The 18,277-nt window shown below is 36.1% G+C and overlaps 1 protein-coding gene across 2 annotated transcripts in view; it reads left to right on the top strand.

The window, feature by feature from the left end:
* The window catches only part of RBM25 (RNA binding motif protein 25), a 47,707-nt gene extending 29,704 nt beyond the window's left edge, over positions 1-18,003 (top strand). For both annotated transcript variants that reach the window (XM_025295250.3, XM_006055200.4), the window contains 10 exons: positions 1,524-1,810; positions 3,552-3,774; positions 3,886-3,975; positions 6,741-6,814; positions 8,171-8,321; positions 10,598-10,922; positions 11,302-11,576; positions 12,131-12,229; positions 13,288-13,335; positions 16,378-18,003. In XM_025295250.3, coding sequence (XP_025151035.1) covers positions 1,524-1,810; positions 3,552-3,774; positions 3,886-3,975; positions 6,741-6,814; positions 8,171-8,321; positions 10,598-10,922; positions 11,302-11,576; positions 12,131-12,229; positions 13,288-13,335; positions 16,378-16,470 — 1,665 coding nt within the window. In that variant the 3' untranslated portion in view covers positions 16,471-18,003. The remainder of the gene's footprint in view (positions 1-1,523; positions 1,811-3,551; positions 3,775-3,885; positions 3,976-6,740; positions 6,815-8,170; positions 8,322-10,597; positions 10,923-11,301; positions 11,577-12,130; positions 12,230-13,287; positions 13,336-16,377) is intronic.
* The last annotated feature ends 274 nt before the right edge of the window (positions 18,004-18,277 follow it).

Below are 18,277 nucleotides of genomic sequence, written 5' to 3'. Positions count from 1 at the left end.
GATTATTATTGGAAGAGCTAAAATAATCTGTAAGTATTATCTCAGAAATAAACAAATTTCTTTTAAGTGTATGATACTGAGGTAAGTTTCATATAGTATAGCCTCATTTTATGATACATTTAAAAATTTCATCAGATGACTGTTTCAGAAATTAGAATTTGCCCATTTAAATAGCTTACAGTTTCTGTCCTCTTTCTGCCATTTCTTTTCTCTTCTCTTTGTAATTTCAATGTATTCAGTATTGGCTTTGCCTCCATTCCATTTTGATATAGACTGGCACCACAGCTGAATATATTGATTTCTCATGCATTAGCTTTTCTTTCATAATCCTCTGTCAGTTCTCTGATCCATGAGCGAGAGAAAAAGAGTATAACAGGTAAGATTGCTTTTTTAAAGTTGTTTTAAATGCTTTACATGACTGAGAAAAGAAAAAAAATGCACATTTTATTGTTGTAATTTAAATTTCATTTCTATGACACTAAACATGAAAACAGGAAAAATGTGTTTTGTTTTTGTTTTGTTTTCCCTGTTTGGGTTTTTTTTTTCCCCCCTGAGTTTGTGTAGAAACTGTGTGGTACACTGGTAATCTTGTCAGGGTACAAACTTGGTCTGACTTTGTTCTTTGGTTTATTTGTGAACCATGTACTTGCTCTTCCTCCCAGAAGCATAGCTTATAGGCAAGGTTAATCCAGTGTTGGCGATCCATGTCCTAGCACAGCATCTGTAAGTTAATATGCAATCATTCCTTCCAAGGATGGATTTATCACTGTTGATATATTTCATTGTCTTATAGGCATAATGGGTATAAATATATTGCTTTAAAATTAAGCCAGAAATTAATCTTATTAAATTAAAATACTATGATTATGTACCTTTCTGCTTGAAGTGAGTGATTTTCAGACTTTTTGTATTTGGTGGGCTGTCCATCTTGTAATGGTGGGAGTAAATGTTTCCATACATGATAGGGCAGATAATGGCTGAATTCACCTTGTCTTTTGGAGGGTGGGCAAATCAGAGGCCAGAAGACTAGTTGCATTCCAATGACCTTACTGTCTTCCCTCACCTTCTCCTTTGAAACACTCAACTAATAATCCTTAGGTAATTGGAAGTCTGGGGTTATAGTTAGCAATAGTTATCCCACTGATTTAAAGAAATTCATAATGGGAAGAATTACATGTTAGCCAAGTGATTGTATTTCTAGAAATTATTACAAACCATTACATTCCTCACGGTCATTTTAGTTATTACATAGTCATCGAGTGGTCAGCCACACTTGACACAATCTCCCAGCATCCAAGATTGGAGATTCCTGGTCTATGTAGAGTATATGGTTTTGCACGAAATCTGTCTAGGCTTGTGATTGCTTCAGTTTAATTTGTCAAATAAAACCTCTAGTATTTAATGTTGAAGTACCAGTGGTTTTGTTTTCTTGTTGTTGTTCCCAGTATTGGGCATTGCGCCGGGAAAAGTGTGAATATTGGAGCTATAGAGTTAACTCTAAAAGTACTTTTATTGGTTTCTAGAAACTGGAAGAAGAGAAAGGCAAAAAGGAAAAAGAAAGACAGGAAATTGAGAAAGAACGGAGAGAAAGAGAGAGGGAGCGTGAAAGGGAACGAGAAAGGCGAGAACGGGAACGAGAAAGGGAAAGAGAACGTGAACGAGAAAAGGAGAAGGAACGGGAGCGGGAACGAGAACGGGATAGGGATCGTGACCGGACGAAAGAGAGAGATCGAGACCGGGATCGAGAGCGAGATCGGGACCGCGATCGAGAACGGAGCTCAGATCGGAACAAGGATCGGAGTCGATCAAGGTAAGGCTGCATGAAGTTACTGTGTGCCTGATAGCTTTAGTAGAATTATAGGTTAGTACTCTGGGGCCATTTACATTGATGTGATGAGAGAATTTCCTGAGCCACAGAGCGTGCCTGGCTTGCTGTCTCACACACATGTGAAATATTGGTTAAACTAACAGTTTTAGACTTTGGGTTAGTTTCTGTGTGAAGCCAGTTTTTACTCAGCTCTAGAACACACCAATTGCTCTCCCAATGTTTTGGATAGGCATGATTCCCTTGGTCAGTGGGCATTGTTCTTGGTCACTAACTGAGGTCTCCTGTGTGGAAAATCAGCTCTAGTTGCACTGCTTTTAGTTCCTGGTGTTTATTTGGTCCCATAAACCACTGGTTGGTCACACCTTACCTCCCAGACAGTTAGTTTTTTCTTTATGGTTCCTAGTGATTTCACTTTTGTTTTATTTAACATTTTCTCATCATTATATAGATTTCCTATGGGGTATCATCTCCAATTCTTCAGCAATGAGGGAGAGCAAAAATGAACAAAGAGAAGGGAGTGAGTAGAAGGAAGCAGCAGAAAAAGGAAAGAGAGGAAAGTTCACTTTTTTCCCAAGCTAGTTTTCATATATACAGTACTTTGTTGAGATATTCCACTTAATTGTAGCTGAAACGAGGTCCACCAGTTACTGAAATCCAGTGCTTTTTAATCTGTAGTGGGCATTAAATTCCTTCCTCCCCTGGAATAACCATCATTCTCTTGAATAACCACTGTTAAGATTTGACATGTATCAAATCATGGTTTTATACTTTTACTAAGGTATATTGTTTCATATATACATGTATTTGTATGTGATTAGAATCCATGGCATCACAAATCTGCAGTTTGGTTTTATCCCTCTGAATTAAATGCATGAGAACTTCTTACTGCTGAAAGATGTACAGTTAACCCTTGAACAATGCTGGGGTTAGAAGTGTCAACTCTGTGCAGTCAGAAATCTGAGTATAACTTATAGATGGCCATCTGTATACACGGTTTTTGTGTCTATGGTTCTATGTCCGTGGATTTGACCCACCTAAGATTGTGTAGTCCTGTAGTACCTATGGCTGAGAAAACACCATTTATAAATATGTGTGTGCATGCTCAGTTGCTCAGTCATGTGTGATTCTTTGTGACTCCGTGGACTGTAGCCCACCAGGCTCCTTTGTTCTTGGGATTATCCCAGCAAAAATACTTGCTGACGCAAAGATAGAACCCGAGTCTTCTGTGACTCCTGTTGGTAGGTGGATTCTTAGACACTGAGCCACCTGCGAAGCCCCCATATATAAGTGGACCTGTACAACTCAAACCGGTGTTATTCAAGAGTCAGCTGTAGTTCTGATTTATACATGCAGCATGCCGGAATGCTCTTGGCTTCACACCGTTGCCATTGTCTGTATTGGCTTGATCACTACTGAAGTTGACTATCTTGTATCATGTTCATCGGCCCTTAGTATTTTTCTTATTCAGGATTTTTTTGTTTGTTTTCTGAGATGCTGATAAGCATTAACATCGAGTTTAGAATGCAGTTCAGAATTTGGGGCTAGGATTATATTCTGTGTCTTTCTGGCTTGTGTGAGGAGTTTACAATTCTGCAGGAACCAAATGCTAAATTCTGGCTTGTGAGTTTGTGTATTAGTTCATATTATATATTGTCCTCCTTTCTCTTGGTTTCTAAAAGAAAACACAAAGGAAACTGACAGATTTTTACAATCTTTTATGTAGAGAAAAGAGCAGAGATCGTGAAAGGGAACGGGAGAGGGAAAGAGAAAGAGAGAGAGAACGGGAACGAGAGCGGGAACGTGAACGAGAGAGAGAGCGAGAAAGGGAACGGGAGCGCGAGCGAGAGAAGGACAAGAAGCGAGATCGAGAAGAAGATGAAGAAGATGCATATGAACGAAGAAAACTTGAAAGAAAGCTCCGAGAGAAAGAGGCTGCCTATCAAGAGGTAAATTGAGGGAGTGCTTTTATTTATAAAAGTTGGTACTTAGTAGGTTAGTCAAAAACTTCAGAACCTTTTGTATACATTTTTAAAACTTTTGACAATTTCTTTTTTTAGCGCCTTAAGAATTGGGAAATCAGAGAACGAAAGAAAACCCGAGAGTATGAAAAAGAGGCTGAAAGAGAAGAAGAAAGAAGAAGAGAAATGGTAATTTTCTTGTTTAAAAATAAGTGGTTTTTCAGATAAAAATCAGGTCAAATTATTTAAGTAGAAGTGACTTTATAATTAAAAAGGATCATCTCACAAAAAACCTGATCTCCAATATAAATAGTATTTCAAGTAAAGTTGAGACAGTTCCAGTATACCAAAATGTTTCTTCTTCCTATTTTTCTTTTTTAAAATATTTATTTTTAATTGATTGATTGGTTTACAATATTGGTTTGATTTCTGTCATGCATCAGCGTGAATTAACCATTGGTGTACATATTTCCCCTTCCTCTTTTGTCTCCCTCTCGCCTCCTTTTCTTCCTGTTTTTCATATTTTGGCTTCCTATAAACTAAATTATCATTTGGCATATTGTCAAAATAAACCTGTTATAGAATGTAAAAAAAGGATTTATACAACTTTCTTTGATTAAGAATCTGCAGCATTTTTTAATTTGAAGAGAGTTTTAGAGGCTTTGATACTCTGTATCGGTGTAGTATATTTGGGTGAAGGAAACAGTCTTATGAGATCTGTTTTTAGAAATCAAAATTACTGACTTCAGTATATAGCATTTATGAGTTACTGTTTTTCCTTATGTTACTATATTATCCTTCCTTTTAACTACATTATAATAATAATGAGTCTTATTTTTTGCATTTACACTGTTTGATAAACTAATAATGAAGCAATTGGCATAGGTTAATGAAGTAAAATGATGAAAAGATAATATATTTTATCATAGTATTTGCTTCTATAGTATGTTCCATATGTTCTGTCTTTGCCAGAGATTCATGAAAGTTTCTTTATCTCCAGTTTGGAGTCTATTCTCCCAAAAACATCATTAAAGTTAGGAACCTTCTTCAAATAGCTTTTGAACATGAGACATAGATGGAATTTTTGTAAGTAACCAAAAGGGTGCATACAGCAATTAGATAGTATGGGTTTTCTGGATGGCAGATCTTTTTAAAGTCCTAGAGTTATTTAAAGTAATTTTGATTGCCCTGGATTGTAGCTCCCATTCTATAATTTGTTCTTAACTCTTAGGTTAGAAATAGAGAATAATATAGTAAAAGACAAAATACTTTAAGAAGTGATTGCATTTTCTATAAGCAAATCTAAAACCTGTCTTTCTAGAGAAAGGTTTCCTATTAGTAATTTTTTGTTGGGAAGCTTAAAAAAAACTCCAGTTAGAAAATAGTTACTTGTCAATTGAAAAATGTTCAAGGAACAGAAGTATGTAGTATAAAAAGTGAAAGTTTGTATTCCTCATGAGAGGTGACTTAAGTTAATATTTTAGTACATACCTATGGATCTTCCTGTGTTTTATTTAGATATTTGTAAATATGGTCATCACTACCTGGCAATCTACTTGCATTCATTTGGCAGATTTTGTGTTAGGTCCTGGGTGTATAGGAATAACTAATACTTTGTACTCTTTAAACAATTGGATAGTATTGTCAGAGAGGTGAAGTAGTTACTGTACTGTGTGTGTGACTGTTTTGAGGTATGATAAAAGTGTGTTCACAATATTTTGGGAGTGGAGTACAGAGAAAGGGATTAATTTTGTCTGTGGGAAGGAGTTGGTCATGAATAGATGGTTAGATTGGGGAAGTTTTTTTTGTGTGTGTGTGTGGAGGGGGTAGTCTTTACAGCGATGTATCAATAACATTTGAACTGGATGAAATTATTAATGTTTTACTGTAGACAGGAATCTGCATCTGCTTTTCATATGGATATAACAGTTTTGGGGCTTCCCAGGTGGCACTAGTGGTAAAGAACCCACCTGCCAATGCAGGAGATGTAAGAGACGAGGGTTCCATCCTGGGTGGGGAAGAGTCCCTGGAGGAAGGCTTGGCAACCCACTTGCCTGGAGAATCCCCATAGACAGAGGAGTTGGCAGGCTACAGTCCATAGGGTCGCAAAGAGTCAGACATGACTGAAGCGACTTAGCACGCACACATGAAAGTTGTTAATATAGTAGAGATGTAGATTATAAATACTAATTTTAAAATACTTTATATCTATATATAATGATTACATAATATTTCTGTGAAATATAATAGTTATGTTTAAAATTCCAAAAATAAGAGCAAGGAATTTCTGTACTTTCATGTTTTGTGTACTCAGTCTGGCATTGCCTTTAGATTGATAAATAAACATGATTTAAAATTTTAATCCTTCATTTCATTAAAAACTACTGCTTGTACCATCATCTACCTGTAAATGAAAGTGTGAAATATTTTTGTCCAGTTAACAGATTCAATAAGATAACTTGTAGTATTGTTTCTTGGTGTGCTCAGGTTTCATTAGGAAAAAATTACTATGAAGATTATAATATATAGAGAAAATTTATTGTAGCATACTCTGTGGTTTCCATTTCATAGATAAGTTCTAAATCTGATTTGCTTTTTTAAAAAAATTTTTCTTATTTTTAATTATTTTTGGCTGTGCTGGGTCTTTATTGTTGCGCATGGACTTAGTTGCTCCATGGTATGTGGGATCTTCCTGGACCAGGAATTAAACCTGTGTCCCATGTATTGCAAGGCAGGTTCTTAATCACTGGACCATGAGGGAAGCCCTGATTTGCTTTCAAGAATAAAATATTTTAAAAATCTAATGTTATTTACATTTAATATATGAAGTTTATGAGAATTTAAAAAAGTTCAAGTGGTATGGATAAGAAAAATTTGTTCCCAGGAAAGGGGGAAATGTAATTTAAACTGCTTTTATATTAATTTTCCACACTTTGTCCTTCATTTCTTCAAAGGCAAAAGAAGCTAAACGACTGAAAGAATTCTTAGAAGACTATGATGATGATAGAGATGATCCCAAATATTACAGGTGAAGAAGCCTTGCTTTATGAACTCACACCATCATTTTATTATTAGCTGTATTTTTTGCACCAGAGAGTACAAGTTCACTCAGTGGAGTGAGAAAGAAAAATCTTTAAATTCATCTTGTAGTTACCCCCGTAGTCGATAATGCTGTTTTCCAGGGGTTGGGGCCTGTTGCAAAAGAATTGACAATTCTATGGATCTTCCTTGGAAGGAAGTTCATAATAGTATTATAACAGATGAACTTTTCTTCATGCATTTTATTTTTTTTTTTTTTAATTTTTTTTTTTTTTTCTTCATGCATTTTAAAGAACTTCAGTTTTTATAGCAAATTTTAACATGCCTTCGTGATTAAGGTGGTCTAGAAATTTTTGTCTTCAAGGATTTCTAGAGTGCTACGTAGTAATCTGAGTCCCCCCTTCCCCACCCAGTCACTTTACTATTATGATGTGAGATTTGTGAAGCCTGTCTTTTCTCTTCTCTTCCCATGGCTTTTCTCGACTTCTCTCATTCTTCTAACACTTAGGCACATGGTGAAATTGTTTGCTTTGTTCTCTTCCCTCCACTCCAAACTACTGTTTGCCTAAGGTTATGGGCATTGTTTTGATTTTTTTCTTCTCATTTTCCTGAAAAAATCTAGGCATGTAGTGAATGCATTTAATATGTATAATTTAATACACTGTAGCCAAAATAATCAAAACATTGGAGTAACACCTTATATTGAAAGAATGCCAAGGGTTTGACTTTGTAGAAAATGCAAAATAAAATTACTGAATCATAAAATAGCAGTACGTTATTTCTGAGATGTAATAAAGTGCTAGATAGAACCTCTGCTTTCTCTCAGTTATGCCCTGCTTCCTTCTGTGATCTTTTTTTTCCCCCACGAGGAGAGGAACTGATTTAAATTGAACACGCATCGCTTCTCGGCCTTTTGGCTAAGATTGTGTAAATTGAACACACAAAATTATTATTAGGGATAGTACTACTCCTTGTATTAACGTTTCACAATTTGGCATCCAAGAAGACAAATTATGTGTTATAGAGTTTCCCTGTGGAATAGGTATAAAATGAGCCCATTCTTCCCTCAGAAAGCTACTTTTTTTTTTTTAACCTGTTTCAGATACTCATTTAGAATGACTTCATTCTGAGGCATGGTGATACGTGACAAGACAGTGCTTACTTATTAAGCATTAACCTGTAGAGAGCATGCTGTCTTGGGTGTTTTACAGATAGAGAGCATTAAGACAGTCTCCAGTCTCTTAGAATGCAGCTTTTAGTATGGAAAGAAATTGCTTTTGGAGATACTGTGTGTAGTTGCTGACCTTGAGTATTAAGTAAGGCCTCTTGTGATATGCTTTTGCAGAGGAAGTGCTCTTCAGAAAAGATTGCGTGATAGGGAAAAGGAAATGGAAGCAGATGAACGGGATAGGAAGAGAGAGAAGGAAGAGCTGGAGGAAATCAGGCAGCGTCTTCTGGCAGAAGGGCACCCGGATCCAGACGCAGAGCTCCAGCGGGTAAGATACATCCGAAACAGTGTTCTTTTAAGACTGTCACATCATTTTAAGCCAGCCAACTATGATGGAGTTTACTTTATAAGGGAAATGTTTATTTTCCATGCATCTTGCTATTTTTGGGGAAGATATTAGTACTTTTTCTTTATTATGCAAGTCATCAGTGTTAGTTGATTTACAGCATTATTTTCAACATCTTCTGTATGTCTTATTCCTTTATTTCTGTGAAGTATTGTTAACTGAATGTCTTTTAATGTAACTTTATTTACAAACCTGTCCTTCCCTATATGTCATCTGACAGTAAGTTTTGTAGTTCTCTTGTTGCCATCTTAAATACTTTGATTCCAAAATAAAGATGTTTTTGTGAACAGCCTGTCATTTAAAAGGAAAAAAGGAAAACTGTTGTAGGACATGGCATACCGATTCTTGCTTTTAAGAATAGTATGTCATATTAAAAAGTTTTTACTCTTAGTGTATCATGAATCTAATACTATAAATTCTTTATGTCAGCTTTAAAAAAAATCTGTTATATGCTATTAACGGAAACCTTGTCTTCTTACATGTCTGTTTTATTTTTCACAATGAAATAATATTTTTTCTGTTAAGTACTTACATGAGTAAATAGAAACTTTAGACAACATAGAAGCCAGTAATGAAAAAGTGGTTTTTTATCAGCCAGTTATAATCATCTTAAGTGTTTGGTTATTTTAAAAATGTTTTTACACATGTATACATACACCACCCCCCTCCCCTCCCACACACACATAAGCTTTGTAAATGGGAATATAAAGCTGTTTTCTAATTATGTAGTGTTTGCTAATGTACTTTTTTTTTTTAATTGAAGTATGGTTCATACACAGTATTATATTAGTTTCAGGTGTTTAGCAATTTGACATTTATTATACATTATGAATTGATACGTCTAGTAACCAAGTAACCATCTGTCACCAAACCATTATTGTTATTATAACAATATTGACTATATGCCTTATGGTGTATGTTATGTTCCCCATAAGTTTTTTTAATAACTAAAAGTTTGCACCTCTTACTCCCCTTCACCTATTTTGCCTTGATCCCCTCTGGCGGCCACCAGCTTGTTGTCTATATGTGTGAGTCTGTTTTGTTTTCTAATGTGGTTTTGTATCAGGTGTAATCTTCTACACAGAATTCCTCCAGTGTTAGCCCATGTATCTTTTATCTATCTATGGCTGTGCTGGGCTTTCTCTTGTTGGGGTGAGTGGGGGCTATTCTTCAGTTGGGGTGTGCAGGTTTCTTGTTTTGGTGACTTCTCATTGTGGCTCGTGGGCTCTAGGTCACATGGGCTTAGTTGCCCCTTGGCATGTGGGTTCTTAGTTCCTGAACCAGGTACTGAACTCATGTCTCCTGCATTAGCAGGCAGATTCTTAACCACTGGACCATCAGGGAAGCCCTGCCCATGTGTCTTTTTTTCCATACCTTCATCATCATGACAGTATTTTTAGTATTTTAAATCCTTACCATTGTAACATTTAGGTTGAGGAATGTTACTATGTTTTAATTCTCTAAGCACCAGTGGGTTTGAATGCCATGCAGATTGTTGAGTGGTCATTGTACTTCCTTTGTGCGTTGATACAGAGATGGTGATACGCACAGACTAAATTTTTTTGTAGTTCACAATACATATTTTTACTTTTGTTTTTTCTGTTTTTATACTCAGAAAACTTGCTAGTCTATTCATCCAAGTTTTTATACTACTCTTACAATGGTTATATTTTATTATATTTTGTAGCTTCAGGGGGAGTGTTCATTTTGGTATAGGACTTTGACTTCAGAATTCTCCCTTTGTGCCACTTCTTCCTTTTCCTATTTGTGGCTGTACCTTCAGCCATTATCAAGAAATAAAAAATGATTATATATGACCAGGCTGAGGATTTGAGTTGCCTCTCAATGTATTGTGTGTACTAGTCTAAAATTTGTGATTATAATTTCTTTAATAAAAATATAAAAAGACTTTTTCACTTTGAATTAGCTGACTATTAGCAGTTAACCTCTGTTTTCTCTGAAAAGTGGATATAAGCCACTGAAGAATGCTGATATATGTGAAATACTAAAAGAAAATTTTGCAGAGTACCTAATATATGCTATGGATTTACAGATTCTGATTATAGAGGAGGCAATGTTTTATTCCTAGTGAAAAAGAAAAATAGAGGTTTTGTGAAATGTAAGTAAAACATAGAGCTGGTTGAACTGAAGATAGTTGGATTTGTTTCAGTTAACCAGGTTATTTTCTGGGTTTTTAGATGGAACAAGAAGCTGAGAGGCGCAGACAACCACAGATAAAGCAAGAACCGGAATCCGAGGAAGAGGAAGAAGAAAAGCAAGAAAAAGAAGAAAAACGTGAGGAACCCATGGAAGAGGAAGAGGAGCCAGAGCAAAAACCTTGTCTCAAACCAACTCTGAGGCCCATCAGTTCTGCCCCATCTGTCTCCTCTGCCAGTGGCAATGCAACTCCCAACACTCCTGGGGATGAGTCTCCCTGTGGTATTATTATTCCTCATGAAAATTCACCAGATCAACAACAACCGGAAGAGCATAGGCCAAAAATAGGACTAAGTCTTAAACTGGGTATGTTAGCATTTTTTTTCCTTCCTTTTTTCCTTCATTTCCCCACCCCCGTACAACTACCTCAGTTTTGCCTTAAGGAAAAAATAAATATGTGCTGCTTGGTAGGTAGATAGAAAAAGATTATTTAAAAATGCCTTTCTAGCTCACAATTGTTTTCATAGTTCTACTAGTGCTCCTATATCTGCAGCTGCCTCGAGTTCTGAGAAGAAGTGAAAAGTTAAATTTTCTAGCACTTGTGAGTAGTGAGTTATTTTTTACAGTTGGGATCTTTCTCTGAGATTTGTGGAAGTACATTTACACTGCGTTTGAGGGATGGTGGGTTGTATAGTGTAACATTTGAAGATTAAGTTGCTGTGCTAATACAGTGTTTTTACTATAGGTGCTTCCAATAGTCCTGGTCAACCTAATTCTGTGAAAAGAAAGAAGCTCCCGGTAGATAGTGTCTTTAACAAATTTGAGGATGAAGACAGTGATGATGTACCCCGGAAAAGGAAACTGGTTCCCTTGGATTATGGTGAAGATGATAAGAATGCTGCCAAAGGCACTGTGAACACTGAAGAAAAGCGCAAACATATTAAAAGTCTCATTGAAAAAATCCCTACAGCCAAACCTGAACTGTTTGCTTATCCCCTGGATTGGTCTATTGTGGATTCCGTGAGTAGCAAATTGTATTTCATCATTTTATTGCAAGTTTTTGGTTCTGAATATAGCACATAAACTCAGTTTAAGTAGGGTGATAATGTGGCTAGAACCTTGACATGTGCTGTGCTTAGTCACTCAGTCTTGGTCGACCCTTTGTGACCCTATGGACTGTAGCCCGCCAGGCTCCGCTGTCCATGGGGATTCTCCAGGCAAGAATACTGGAGTGTTTTGCCATGCCCTTCTCCAGGGGATCTTCCCAACCCAGGGATTGAACCCAGGTCTCCACATTGCAGGCGGATTCTTTACCGTCTGAGCCACCGGGGAAGCTCAGAGTCTTGAGACTCAGTCAATGATAACACATGATTGTGAAAGTTTTAGTGGTACTTGAAGTCTTCATAAATGAGAAGCAAATAATTGTATCCTTATACATACTTGTTCTACTTCAACTTGTGAATGATCTTACTCCTCTATATTTTAGCTTTAAGAAAAATTAAGAGATTATATAGGCTTTTTAAGTAAGTGTAATAAAAAGCTCTTCAACTTAGTGTCCATGCTTTATTTTACAGATATTGATGGAACGACGAATTAGACCATGGATTAATAAAAAAATCATAGAATACATAGGTGAAGAAGAAGCTACGTTAGTTGATTTTGTTTGTTCTAAGGTTAGTCTTTTACTCTTTCCACCTCCAAATATTTGTTACATACTTTAAAATGTTAGAGACTTTCTAAATTGAATTTTTTGTTGGGACAAGTCATTGATAATTTAGTTTTAATTACAAGATTCATAGCCACTTAAGTGCACCCCTCTATACAATTTGAGACACCACACCAAGTGCTTTCATTTCAGAGGGTCAAAGGAGACACAGTTGCTGGCTACTACCAATTTTGCTCTCTCCTTACCCCAAGAATACCTTGTCACCAACTTCCTGTCTTAATGGTTAGGATGTTGCTGAAGTACAGTTGAGGTTTAGTGGAGACAGCCAGTCACTTGTGTCAGTGTTTTGTTAGTCATCCATTCTTTGGGAAGAAGCAAAACAGTGTCCTTCATAGCATAACAGTGGTGTTAACTGACTGATTACTGTGTGCAAGGCTTCTTACCTGGCAAGTCCTGTGTTAAGCATTTTCCAAAACTTTATCTTCTTTAAACCTCCCAAGAACCTAGGAAGTGTAAGTTTCTAACAGTGTCCCCATTCAGTACATGAAGAAATTGAGACTTGGGGACAGATTGTGTCTTGACCGTGGTTACATAATAAGCAGCAGAGCCAAGCCTATAAAAGTCATGCTCTTGACCACCAGGAGATACCTCATCGTTTCATTGTCCTCTGAAGGCCCAGTTTACCTTTAATAAGATAGTTATAGGAGAAGCACTGTATTTCTACAAAGGAAGAGCTAATTGCATTTTAAGGAAATGCTATTTTTCTCTCATTATTGCTCCTTTAACATCAGGAATAGCAAATTATCTTTTCCACTTGTAATTATTGTAGCATAAACATTTGTAAGTCTGGGTTTGAATTAGAAGACAGATATGTAGTGATTAAGATCTTAGGTTTTGGTGTCAAACTTTCATTGAAAAGAGGGAGATTCTGGAAATTTAGAAATTTATATTAAAATTCTTCAGTCACAAGAAATTTTCATACTAGTTTGAGGATATATTAAAAAGTCTTTTTACAGTGTTGTTAATGTTTTATTTTCAAATTGACATTAATTTTTTTTCTATTAGGTTATGGCTCATAGTTCACCTCAGAGCATTTTAGATGATGTTGCCATGGTAAGAGAAAATTTACTGTTATTTATATTTTAATTTAAGATCAGTATAATCAAACTTGCTCCTCTGAATTTGATTGACTTTCTACCTGTATTGGTTCTAGACTCTTTATAGGACTAAATTAAAATTTGAATATGCATTAAGAGGTTAAAGGTATTCACAGTAAGATATCATTAGACATCAGTAGAGTTAAAGTTTTCTTTATCAGTCTCTTCCTTCACCTGTCTTTAGTGTTTGTGTGTGTAAATATAAATTCATACATTTAGAGAACATTTATTAAGTGTTAACTAGGTAGAGCAGTGTGCTTAAAAGCACAAAAAGATGGAATAACTACCCTTAAAGAACTAGCAGGGGAACAGGTGTACCAATATTGATACAACATATTTAATATAATGGGTATATGTAAAAAAATAATGGAGGCAGAGGAGGTAGAGCAGTTAGGTGTTGAGGGTAGTTAGAGAAATCATCACAGAAATTACCATCTAAACTGAGGCTTAAAGATTGTGTAACTCGTTTGTTACTTGGACAGGTGTCTGTTGGGTTGGTAGTAGTTCAAAGAATACAAGTGGTGAATTGGTCCAGATAATGGCAAGATGCAGAGTATGGCCATGGAAGTTTCTGGGGCAGAACAGATGGTCATTGTTTAGAGTATCAACAGACTTTAAGCTGGGTTATAACACATTGAAATTGCTGCATGTTGGGACTGGGATTGGAGAGAAATACAAGAACCAGCTGCCATAGCGCTCATTTAATGTGGATGAAAGACTAGATATTTTCTAGACAGCTGCTGTTGGAGTGAAGGGGTGGTGTTGTGAAGTCTTGTGAACATCATTGGAGATGCTGTTTACGAGGAGAGAACCAGTGAAGATCCAGCAACTTTCCCTCTGTTGTGGAGACTTAAAGCTTTGAAAGTGAGGAACTTCCTCAGAAGGCCACAAGACTGTCAGAGTCTTCAGGGGTCACATCAGGTTTTCAGTTGAGGATGGTTAGCATAAAGTGAAATAGAGTATAAAGGGCTGAGTGGGAACGTAGCAATGGGAAGAAGAGCCAGAGAGGAAGAAATGTCAAGCATGGTACGAGATGATAGGTGATCAGGGAAACTTTTATTTTGAGCTACAATTAAAGTTGTCAGGGAGTGGCATAGGGGGTTGCCTAACCAAAAGGAGCTCTAAAGTCAAGATATTACATGTTTAAGCACTTCATGATGTTTAAAGCCAGATAACATTAATTTTCTGCAGCCTAGCTAGCCTAATGTATCTTATTTAAAATTCCTGGGGGGAAATTGTGAAAAGCTTTTGGTTTTTGTAATGCTGAGCCTCACATGAAAGGAGAAATGTGAATAGATCCTTAAGGGTAGAATGTCCTTGGCCTTCCAGCCTTTCTTTATAGTTATCTTTCGGGTAAAGAGAGGGCTTTGTAGTTACTCCTGAGTTAAGGAATTAAAAAAAATCAGGGAATTCCCTGGCAGTCTAGTAGTTAGGACTCCACAGTTTCACTCTCAAGAGCCCAGGTTCAGCCTCTGGTTGGGGAACTGAGATGCCACAAGATGTGCAGCCAAAAAGAAAAAAAATCAGTGTTCTGGTTTGCCTTGGCAAGGATGTAATTACTGTTGGTGAAGATGGCATATGTCACTATTTTGATCGGTTGAAATAGTTTGATTTTTGAAGTATAATTAAACTACCATTGAAGCACGTTGTTTTTGATTATTTTCTATTTCAGTGTTGATCACAGTGGGAGGAAACCAGTTGGGCTAGTGTTGTCAGCTCGTTCTGGTGATAGCTCATGGACCCTCTAAATATTTCTTGAATAAGTGAGATTGAATATTCAGCTCAATAATAATTAGCAGTCTTTCTCAGACTGTACCTTCATTGATTTTACATAAGCCAATGAACTTTGGCTGCATTTTTGTGCCTATATTATGTCCAGGGTACAATTCCACGTTAGTATTGCAGCAAAGTTTGTTTTTTTTTTTTTTTTTGGTTGCGGGACCCCACAGTTTGAACCCACGCCCTTGGCAGTGGGAACAAGGATTCCTCTAACCCCTGGACCTCAAGGGAATTCCTGCAGCATGGTATTTTTTATTTTTTTATTTTTTTTTTCAGCATGGTATTTTTAAATTATAGGTTAAGTCTAGCTCTTGGATGTCTGATTTAAGTTCTTTTTTTGTCATCACTGAGAAATGCCGGGAAATTTTTCAGAAAAATCAAATTTCTGGCTTGTGCTAGGTACTTGCTGTACTAAGCACTCTTCAAAGCACTTTGTACATACCGTCTCTTTTAATTCCCATAGTAGAACCAGTATGACATAGCTACTGTATCCTCCGTTTTCAGATAAGAGAACAGAGGCTCACTGTAATTAAGTATCCCAACCAAGAGTATGTTAACTGGTAGGAGGGAGAAGTGGGATTTGAATCCCAAGTAATTTTTAATTTATTTATTTTAATTGGAGGTTAACTACTTTACAATATCGTGATGGTTTTTTGCCATACATTAACACTGACCCCAGGTACGCATGTGTCCCTGCCATCCTGAACCCCCCCCACCGCACCTCCTTCCCCACCCTAGCCCTCTGCAGGGCAGCAAAGGAGACACAGATGTAAAAAAAACGATCATTTGATTTGCCAAGGGGAAAGGACCTTTTATTTATTCAGTAGTCTTGTGTCCCTTGGGAATGACAGTGTTCATTTTGTTTACTGTATCCCAGATAACTATATTAAAATGTTATACATGTATTCTCATTTAATATTTCAGTGTCACATGTAATAAGGGCTCAGTAAATGTTAAGATTGTGAGGTTCTTGGGGAGAGGGTAAGTGAGATACTCTGTACTAAGTATTAGGTGATTATATAACTAATTTGTCTGAATGACTATGTTCTTTATAACAAACATATGGTTTCCTTAGGAAATAGTTATTCAAGACATGTATAAATAAAGTAAATGCTTGTTGGTAGAGAAAAGCCTTTTTTATTCCATTTGCCTTGTTGGGAGATGCTGGTGATTGCTTTTCTTACACGTGTAACTGGCTTTTTTGTTTTTCCTTTTCTAGGTACTTGATGAAGAAGCAGAAGTTTTTATAGTCAAGATGTGGAGATTATTGATATATGAAACAGAAGCCAAGAAAATTGGTCTTGTGAAGTAAAACTCTTTTACATTAAGAGTTCCATTTCAGATTTCTTCTTTCCCATCCTTCAAAGGACTTTAATTTTTTTTTTTTTTGTCTTCAAAGACATTTGTGAGATCTGTAATTTTTTTTTAATGTAGAAAATGTGAATTTTTTTGTCCTCTAATTTGTTGATGCCGTGTGTACTCCCTTGGTTGTAAAGACATCTGAATCCTACCATGGTTCTCTTTATACTCACCAGGTACAAATTACTGGTATGTTTTATAAGCCGCAGCTACTGTACACAGCCTATCTGATATAATCTTGTTCTGCTGATTTGTTCCTTGTAAATATTAAAATGACTCCCCAATTCTTATGCAGAATTGCACTTAATATTGAACTGTACAGGCACCAACATGAATGATTTTAAATTTAAAAAATAACCAGTCATACCTATTACCCTTACCTCCTTGATCAAAAATGGCAGGCCCTCATGATGGCATGAGATTTAGAGTGTGAAAATTAGCAGACAATCCATTCCTACTGTATCTCTGTATGAATGTGTTTGTGTGAGTGTATGTATAAAAGTCTTATTTTTTCCTAGTTTGCTTTGGAAATTTCCCTTAAACATTTCCTAATTCAAGAATAGAATTTTAAAGGAAACCTGGTGTTGTGCCAATCCAGATGTCTGGGATAATTAGGTTATTACTCTCCCAGAGCATGGTATTCTCTTGTGGCAAGTAACAGTCTATTGAATGAAATGGGTTTTTCTGTTGATAGCTGGCTGTGTCAGCCTCTCCTTAAGGGAGTGTGAATCATAGTGGTTCCCCCCCCCCGATTTCGTTGTTCAGAAATGAGGCAGATCCTTAGAATCTGGAGAGCTTTATTTTATGCATTTTTTTTTGCACTTCATTGATCCTTAGTTTAATTTTAATGTACCCCTTTGTTTTAAAAAAGAAAGCTTCATTCAGAAACCATAAATGAAAAAAAACTTAAAAAAAATTATCAAAAGATAAAATTAGGCAATTTTACAGGCTAAAAAACATTTGACAAAATACTGTAGCAATTTAGCATGGCAATTTACAAAGTTTACATCTAATTTCTGAGGATAAAGTAAGTCGTTTAAAGCAGTTACCACTCATTTGTGTCTGTCAGGGGTTTATCTTGTGTGTGTATATGCAGGCACACACCTTGTTTACTTCTCTGCTCATCAGTGTTCAAAACTGTGCTGATCGTGTTCTTAGAGATATACATGAGGCTTTCTTTATTATAGATCAGGACTTCACCAGGGAGCAAAATTACCCAAAAATGTACCAAGTTTTAAACAGTTCTTAACAGAAATTAGGTGCAGCTATTCCCATGTCTGAGTATTTATTTTTTAAAAAGACTGAGGGGGTGTGTTAAAAAAAAAAAAAAAAAAAAAACCATAAAAAGCATAACTGAACTTGAATTACAAGATTTTTTTTTTTACATCTTAAGAGGACATTTGAAAACACTGTTCTTAACATTGAACCATGATGTGCATGGTTCCATTATGTAAATATATCAAATATTAAAAATGTATATATTTGATCTTGGGGACTCATTCTTTCAGAGTCTTGTTAAATAAATGGCATCATGTTGTAATTATGCGGTGCATACTAGAAACTTAACTTGAAAATATGGGCTGAATTTTTGATGGACTGGATTTTTAAGTGTTAGTACCTGAAGATGAGAAGAGGCCATTTCCCTTACTTTGGATTAATCTAGACATCTATGGAGATATAGCCCCTTTCAGTGTTGTAATATTTTAAGTTGTAGTTTCTGAAGGGAAAGTTTTAGAAACATGTTCCTTGCCATTTACAAA

The sequence above is a fragment of the Bubalus bubalis genome, chromosome 11 (assembly GCF_019923935.1).
Source record: "Bubalus bubalis isolate 160015118507 breed Murrah chromosome 11, NDDB_SH_1, whole genome shotgun sequence".
NCBI classification, from domain to species: domain Eukaryota; kingdom Metazoa; phylum Chordata; class Mammalia; order Artiodactyla; family Bovidae; genus Bubalus; species Bubalus bubalis.
The sequence above is the reverse complement of the archived record's forward strand: the minus strand, read 5'-3'. Positions and strand labels throughout refer to the sequence as shown.